Source organism: Solanum lycopersicum, chromosome 1 (assembly GCF_036512215.1).
Source record: "Solanum lycopersicum chromosome 1, SLM_r2.1".
Taxonomy (NCBI): domain Eukaryota; kingdom Viridiplantae; phylum Streptophyta; class Magnoliopsida; order Solanales; family Solanaceae; genus Solanum; species Solanum lycopersicum.
Genome location: NC_090800.1, coordinates 12648272 through 12657627, shown reverse-complemented (window position 1 = coordinate 12657627; position 9356 = coordinate 12648272). Strand labels below are relative to the sequence as shown.

The window sequence follows — 9356 nt, the reverse complement described above, 5'->3', positions numbered from 1 at the left end:
GTTTTCTAACAAGATTAGGACCCATGGAACTTCATTGTCTTTTGAGCAAACTTGACAACGAGGATGAAATATATTATAATCCTTCCAAGAACCTTCTATAATATCAAACCAGCCCCAAAAAACTCCTAATATGAGTTAAAGATGTGGGTCAAGGCCAATTCTGCACTAAATCTATTTTCTATGTATCAACTCGAATGTCATCACAAAAAATAATGTGGCCTAATGATGCCACAGACTCAAGACAAACCACACACTTAAAGAATTTAGCAAATATCTCTCTATCCTTGAGATTTTGGAGAACAATTCTGAGATGACTAGCATTATCTTCCTTATTCCTCGAATACATACGAATGGCATTAACGAACACAATAACAAACATATCAAGATAAGGCTTAAACACTCTATTCATAAGGTCCATAAACACTATAGAAGCATTGGGCAAACCAAACTACATGACCAGAAACTCACAATGACCAAAACGGATCCTGAAAGTTGTCTTAGGGATGTCACTTTCTCTTAATCTCAATTGATGATACCCTGATTTGAGGTCTATCTTAGAAAAACAAGTGAGACTCTGAATCTCATCCAATAAATCATCAAATCTCCGAAGAGGATACTAATTCTTGATAGTAACCTTATTAAACAGACTGTAATATATACCATTGTATGAGAACCATATTTATTCCTCACAAATAATATTGGAGTACCCCAAGGTGAGCCACTTGATCGAATGAAACATTTCTCTATAAGATCTTTCAATAATTCTTTCAACTTTTTAAACTGGGTTTGTGTCATTCTATATGGAAGAATATATATTAGAAGAGTATCACGAAGAATATCTATATCGAACTCTATTTCTCGCTCAGTAAGGACTCCAAGAATATAATTTGGAAAGACCTCTGAAAACTCACTCACCAGTAGAACTAACTGAATAGGTGGTGTCTGAACACTAAAATCATTAACTCGGACTAAGTGATCGACACAACCCTTGGAAAATAAGTGTCTCACCAAAATATATGAAATAAAATGACCCTTAGGCACTGTTGAACTACTCCCCCATTCTAGAACTGTCTTATTATGAAACATAAATTTAACAACTCGAGTTCGACAATCAACTGAAACATAATAGGAATGAAGCCACTCTACACTTAGAATAAAATCAAAATCTACTATGTCTTATTCAACTAAGTAAGCCATGGTGTTTTTGTAATTGACAAAAATGAAATAATCACGATAAAGTCTCTCAGCTAGAATAGACACACCAAAAGGTGTTTAAACACTAAAGGGCTCAAGAAGTTTCTCATGAAGACCATCAAAAACCATCCCAACATATGGAGTCACAAAAAATAGATTTGCTCCTTGAATTAGCAAAGTATATACATCAAAAGAAAAGACTTTGATCATTCCAGTGACAACATCTGGTGAATTCTCTTGATCTTGGTGCCTGGTAATAACATATAAATGATTTTCTCCATCACCTGTCCCTGAAGTAGCTCTTCTAGGTGAATCTCTATCAAGTGGAGTCGTTGAAGAAGATTGAACTTTATTGCCCCTATTACCATTACCTTGCCTGTTCTTAGGGAACTCTTTCATAAAGTGAACATTATGACCGCACTTTAAGAAACCATTGAAACTACCATTACACACTCCTATATGGGTCCTACCACATTTAGCGCATGAATAAAGCCAATTTCCTCTTTGTGTTACACTACCTTGAGACTGTGTAGGTCTAGCACTGAAATGTGTGAATTCATATTCTTTAACTACCTCTTTCGCGAAGTGCAAGGTCACTAGCAGATGATGAAGTAGGTCCATGTTGTTTGTGTTGAAAAGAAGATCAGTTCGCATTTTTGTTTTATTGCCCAACCTCTTTTCCCGATGTCTTGGCCTTTTTACTTTGAAATTTTTCTCAATCCCTCAACTTCTCTTCTTCATCCTGTTGCACATGGATCATCCGCCTTGATATGTACATATTTCCTATCAGTATAGCTTCCTTGCCTTCCTTACTTGACAAACGAGACAACCCAAAAACAGATAAACTCATCCTGCTTAATCATGTTAGTAACCATCTCTGGTGCATAACGGGATAGTTGGGTGAACTTAAGTTTCTACTCATGTACGCTCATAGATTCTTCCTTAAGACTGAGGAATTTCCTTACCTTTTCCTTTATCAGTGCACGGGGAAAGAAATGCCCAGGAAGGCCTCCTCAAGCACATCCCAACTCAAAATTAGCGCACCTCTTCTCTACTATTTTTCCATTAGTCGAGCCACACTTAAGAAACAAATTTCAGTTGGTATACATCCAATTCCACTCACTTAGCATCAACAATATGCATAGCCTCCAAAACCTTTTGTATCTTTTCTACAAAGTTTTTCTGATCCACAGTGACACTTTAACCTACGAAGTCTTGAAGATTCCTCTATAGAAATTCCACAATTCTGGATATATCAGCCCCATCACGTCGAAACTCTCTTTGGTTATCAGGTTGGTTGGTCAGAACTTGACTCAACATCTACATAGCTTCAAAAAAACTCAACGTTATTGACTTCTCCTTGGGTTTGAACTTCAGGTGCATTGGGTACCCCTTGATCCTCTGATTCAACATTCCTTTAAGCGAGACAACCTCAAACAACTCTTCGTGTAATCATGATCTGAAAGATACGTGCAAGCACCAATTAGAAAGAGACTTTATAAAGATGAACTTTATCGCACAAGAAGAGAATGGAAGAAGAGATATACATATTAAATGTTGCAGCCTCGTAATTATAGATGTGGCGCGCTTCACACCGATAACTAAAACTCTATATACAAAGCCTCATAGTCACCGTAGGACTTTTGAAATTGACTCTAATACCAAGTTTGTCACGCCCTGAGCCTACACTTTGGGTGCGACTGACAGTCAAGAACTATTGTTGGCCCCAAGAGAACCGTTGGCCTTCTTAACTTTAGCGTAAGACTTATTCATAAATAATATGAACTTAAAATATAAACTTTATTGAACTATCTCAAAAGATAAACTGAGAATGTGTTTAGAATAATCATTTTCACTAGTCAAAGAAGTAAGTAAAGTTTCAACATAAAAATCAAAATGAAAAGACTCATGAATACTGTCTATCTATCAATTAAGCCTCTAATACAATGATGGATGTCGGTACAATACTCATGATTATCTTAAGAAACTTAAATGACAAAGAATAATAAAGGGATCCTCTTGAATCAAGAAGGCTCACCAAACAACTCTGAAAATTTGGTCATCTTTATAGGCATCATAAAAGATACAGGCCCAATGGTGTCTGCACATCGAATGAACGAACATGTGAGGGGATATAGTTACTACTACAAAGTGGATCCACTAGTCTATGCTTAAAATCAATAAGGAATCATCTAAAAAGTATGACCCTTTCTACCCACGCTGGCTAGATGGTTTATGAAGACTTTGAGTTATCTGAACATGTCCCCGTATTGGTGCTCAATACTACTACAAAAATATAACTAGCTAAACATAACTCTTTCTTTGGTGTGAGATTATTACTCAAAAAAATTCTCTTAAAAGAGATGGTACTAAAAGTTGCTCTAAAACTCTTTTGAGAATTTGTGTTTCCTCTCAATTTAAATGTGAAAATATTTATTCTTGGAAATACTTAGTTCTCATATATTATTTTAAAGAAAATGAACTCAACTCTACCCTTTCTCAAACATAATTGCTCAACACTTAAAAAGTTGTAAATGATAGTAAAATACTTCTTAAATGACTCGAAAGAACTCTTAAAACTTAACTCTTAGCTTTGCCATAAGTTTGAATTATGAATTCGAGGTTATGATTCATGTTATAAATGAGCTCTATATGTTTAGAAGTAGTTTAGAGTGATTAGAATTGCTATGGAGTAAACGTACACTTTAAAAGAATGTAGAAGAAGCAAACGACCGAAAAAGAGTGGGGGCTGACGAACCTGGCGTGCCCCCTCAGGCCCATTAACTAGGGATTTGATTGGGCGAATTGATGATGCGCCTCCCTATCCACCATTTACTAGGGATCAGATAGGGTACACTATTGGTACGTTGCACCTGTTGTGAACAAAGTTGACTACTTAAGGGCCTAAGCGCTATTAGAGGCTTTTATTTGGGGTCTAGGCCCAATAAAGTATTGTTATATGGTGTAGCGATTAGAAAGAACGGTTTTGAAGAGTATATTGAAGCTTTGGCTTTCAGTTATATCTTCTCTTTTCTCTGTTCTAGTATCTCATCCCCTTCTACTTACCTTCTTCTATGTTAACCTATCCATAATTAGTATGTTATTACTTTGTTGTGTGTATCATACATTGTACATTGTATTCAACGATAACAATATATATATCAGTGTTTGTATTATAAATCGGGTTTGTTTCATTTGTGATTACATCCAAATCTCTTCAATGGAGGACCAAATAGTTTGAACAAATAAAGATTCAATTAAGGTCATGAAAGATACTTGGTCTAAGGATCTCGCTGAAATTCATTCAATGTTACACGAGTTGGTTGGAAACCTTCCAATGAGTAAACCTAGCACAGTGGAATTTCAACAGTTCTGTGGCGAGAATCCAGAGTTATGAATTTCTTAGTCTGGACGCTACTTTGAGTTTTATGATATTATAGAAAATCATAAGTTATCTCCAGCGTCGTGCTATATCAACGGGACAGCTTTGCAGTGGTACCAATTGTTTTTTCAAAACAAACAATTGGAAAATTAGGAAAAATTTTACTGCAAAAGTGTTGATTCGCTTTCGAAAAAACCATCTCAAATTGCCAGAAGATGGCTTAGCCAATCTGCAGCAATTGTGTAGCAATATAACAAATACACGTTTTCTTGAACACTTTAATGAAAATATGAAGGCAAAAGCAAAACGAATGTGCACAAGGCGTTCAATATAATGTTAAATAGTAACTGCCCCAAGGTATTCTTCGTGGTGCCATTAGGTGCTACTATTGAAAGACCCGATGAAGATGATATAGATACTGAGTTCAATGAAGTCCATTTGTTCTATGGAATTTCCCAAACAGATGTGACAGATATGTCATGGAGGTATGTTACAACAACTCTTTTGGATTCAGGTTCTTGTCAAGAACATATTAAATTTGTATTTTTTTAAGACAAGGATCTTGCTGAATTTTTCTTGGAGCCTGAGAGTATTGAGGATCTATATCTTTCATTTCTTTATGAAAGATGAAGATGGTATTCCAACAAGTGAACTGCCTACGGATTAACACTACCTCAGATTAAGCAAAGGAAACATGTATGGGATCCAGGAATAAATTCTAGGTCCAGGAATCTCACAGGTTATACCATGAATGTAGAGTTGTCACTTTTGTTGGGATCTATTGACTCATTATGCTTCATTACGTACGTTAACTATATGACACATGTGTCAGATCAAGGACGACGATGGTGTATGCATTCTTCCATTTTTCAGTCTAATCTTCCATTGGCAATTACTACTTCTTTGCAAATTAATTAGTGTTATAATCGCTTCAAAAAGATCACTTGAAATAACAATTGGGAGCAGAACTCAAGGGGACTGATTGTTTTTCCTTCTCCATGCATTAGTTTGACACTCGATGCAATTTTGGAGCACAGAAGAATAATACATCCTGCTATAAGTCTTGCTAGCGCTGTACCATCATTGTTGTCATTACTTGATTTTCCTGCTTCTCTCGCTGAAGACAACTACTCGCTTTTGGTGCATAATTCTTGGACTGGTTATTTTGCCAAGCCATTAACTGATTTTATTTCTGATGCATTAGTCAGTGCTCCATATCATCATGTAGTTGTCAAAATTCACAGAGAAGGAATTGCACAAGCCAGTTCCGATGTTATAGCTAGACAAACTGGAAAAATATTTAGAGGTCAATTACATTTGAAATGGTTATAGTATTTGATCCCTGAGGATGTACTTTTGATGTACCAAATCTTGAAGATATGGATGATGTCCTTGCAGAAATCTCTAAAGGGATAATTTATCTATTTATATGCAACATTCGTCATCTTGTTGACAACTGTACCAATCATAAATCAATTCTGGTGCAGTGGCATTTTTTTATGGATAACCCTTTTGATTGAAAAAATAGAGAGATCTCCAACACAATTGCACGAGCAAAGATATTCAAGTGCTACGTAAAGGTGAGGAGATTAATGATAACAGTGAAACTGTGGCCTCTGATACATATTGTTTCTAATACTATTTGTCAAAAACTCTTTCTATCGTTTGCAATTTTAAGAGATATGCTTGATATTATTGTTTTAGCTAATGGGGCAGTGACGATTAAGGACAACAATAATTCTATCTTTGTTTGTGGACAATGTGGTTCTGGTAAGACTGATAGTACTACAATGCTTAAGCACTATGTTGCTTATCCCGGTGGCCTTAAAAGAATGGAAAAAGTGGTGCAAAGCGTAGTTCTGGATTCCGATCCAATACTTGATGCAATGAGCATAGAACTTGTTTGTCTTATTGGTTTTCATGCCTCTCTTGTAATAAAGAAGATAATGAAAAGGTATGCACTTAGCTTGAAATAGTGAAGATAATGAAAAGGTATGCACTTAGCGAGAGAGAGCCAAAGGCAACTTTAAGATTAGAGGTCGTTGTTATTAATCTTGGAAATTTAGCAACAACAAGGGGAACTGGAAATAATTCATCAGCAGCTAAGGTGGAAAACTCTTGGTTTTGCTCTAACATTAAAACAGTAGCTCTCGACTCACCTTTAAGCCTTGATAGATTTACAATTGTAATGTCAGGGTGGCTACACTCAATCCTTGAGGACAAGGTTCTTTTTTAGGGAGGGAGTATTTTTGTGAACCAGGTTGACTCCTTTAGGGCCTATGGGCTATTAGAGGCTTTTATTGGGATTTAGGCCCAATTAACTATTGGCCAACTAAACGGCATTCCCGTAGCAATTGGGGTTATGGATTTTCAGTTTATGGGGGGGGGGGGGGTTAAAAAGTTAGCGATTAGAGAATGGTTATAAAAAGTATGTCGAAGCTTTGGCTTTCAATTATCTATTCTCCTTTCTCTGTTCTAGTATCTCATTCCCTTGTACTTACCTTCTTCTATGTTAATCTATATGTAATTAGTATGTTCTTACTTTGTTGTGTGTATTACACGTTGTACTTTGTATTCCACGATAAAAATATATATCAGTGTTTGTATAAGAAATCGGGTTTGTTTAAGCGCCAATCTCCATTTACTGGGTCTGATTAGCCATTGTTGGTGTGTCGTGCCAGACATACATTTAGAAGGGGTCTGATTTACCGCATTGTATTCATGCCATGCCATACATCAATTTACTAGGGGTCGGATTGGGTGCACTGCTGGCGTGGTGCCCCTCTCAATAAACAACCTGACAAATTTTCACATCTCATTTTTTGATAGTAAATCAGTTTTAATCAATTTATTTCCTCAATCTTTCCTTAGATTCAATTACCCAATACAAGTATACAAGAATCTACTCAAATAAAATAATCTTAAACTCGATACAATTACCTCAAGAACTCATCAAAACTATCATAATTGAAGAACAGAAACAATACTTCAATAACTCAAATCCTTCAACTTTTGAGAACGAAGTTACGCTGAAATTAAAATGATTGGTGTGTGGGTAAACAAACCCAACATTATCAGAGCTAACATAACTCTTAGGTATCAAACCCTTGGCGACACAACCTTTGATTTGCATGAAACTTGAAAAACACCTTTACTTTTCTCCTTTTCTCCTCTTCTTGAACTCTTCTCAAAACTGTAAGTGTATTTTGATTTGTGCAAACTGAGCTAAATCAGACATGATCCCCCAAAAATATAAATTTAAATTTAATCTGATTGGCTAAAGAAAAACCCAAAATATCCCTCACTACTTCGGGTTACTTTACTTCATAGATTTCAAATGGTCATATCTCACTCATACAAGCTCGAAATTTAGCAAAGCAGTGGCATTGGAAAAAGGATTTCAAGACCTTTCATTTGATGTCTTATGGTCTACCTAACTCATCCTTTACTGAATGTTATGGTCGTCTGTAGTTGACCCAAAACTCATAACTTAGGCATAAATTGAAAATTTTCAGAGTTTGCTATTTCCAATTTAGCGCTTTCTAAATATAGCTCTTTATAAGGCAGGATGCTATAGTAAATATGAGACTTATGCTTGCCTGGTTGTGTAGAGTTTCTAAAAAAAATTGGGTTAGATCCTATAATAAATTATAATGCTCATTAGATTGTCATTATCCTTAGCCCTAATACTTGATGTATAAATATACCATTATGGGTGTAAAGAAAGATTATCTTTCCACCACATTAGGTGGCTAAGATTATCAATCCAACATTAAAAAATGTTATGCATCTTCTGTGGGAATTGATACTGGATAAATGAAGTTCATCCATTTTATGAGGATTTACAACTACCAACAGTACATTTCGTGATAGCTATAAATATGTTTCTTTAAAAATAAATCTTAAGTCTCCTATTCTAGTATTTACCGAGTGAAATACTAAAAACAAGATGTTTGCTAGTACTCCAAATTTTTATTGGAGTTTGTAACCGAGCTTATAGAAACATACAAAGACAAGTAAATTTACACTAGAATAAATTTTGTTTCAAAAGTAATAAAGTGTATTTATTTTGTTAAAGATATAACCTTTTATGTATTACTTTTTTTTTATTTTTCAACATTTAGTGTTGGGTATGCGTGTTGCACGTGTATCCCGTGTGCATTTGTGTAGACTCATTTTAATGTTATTTTATATTATATGAAACAAACTCGTGTAATGTGTAATAAAATACTTAATCATAAAAAATATAAGTTTATTTAGCAAAAAAATAAAATACAGGTGTATAGAGTTGTTAGTGATATGACTGGAGGTCGCATTGCTCTTATAACCACATCCCTAATTTTCATAACAAGTAGTGTTTTTGTCATGACAATTAGGTACTCGTCCATTATGCCTTAAAATAATAAAAATAGCTTTAAAGTAGGATTTTAAGGAGTAAATATAAGACTTATGCTTGCTTATTTGTGTAGATTTTGGAACAATTATTGGGTCAGGTCCATCAATAAGTTATATAGCCCATTATATTGTCATGATCCATAACTCTACCCCTTGATGTACAAATACACCATTAATATGGGTGTAGAAAAAAGATAGATTTTCATTCAACCACATTAGATGGCTAGGGTTATCCAAAATAAAAAATGTTCTGCATCTTCGATTAATATTGCACTCCGGATAAAGGGAATTCCTCTATTCTACAAGGATTTCCAACGACCAACAACCAACAACACAACTCTTGATAGTTATTGATATGCTTCTATAAAGAAGAATCTCGTAAGTC

General features: G+C 35.1%; 1 protein-coding gene across 1 annotated transcript; it reads right to left on the bottom strand.

Annotated features, from left to right (window-relative positions):
• Nucleotides 1–1272: 1272 nt before the first annotated feature.
• On the bottom strand, nucleotides 1273–1848 carry LOC138340784 (uncharacterized). Its single transcript, XM_069293008.1, has one exon. The coding sequence runs from the start codon at nucleotides 1846–1848 to the stop codon at nucleotides 1273–1275; it is 576 nt and encodes a 191-aa protein (XP_069149109.1).
• Nucleotides 1849–9356: the final 7508 nt, after the last annotated feature.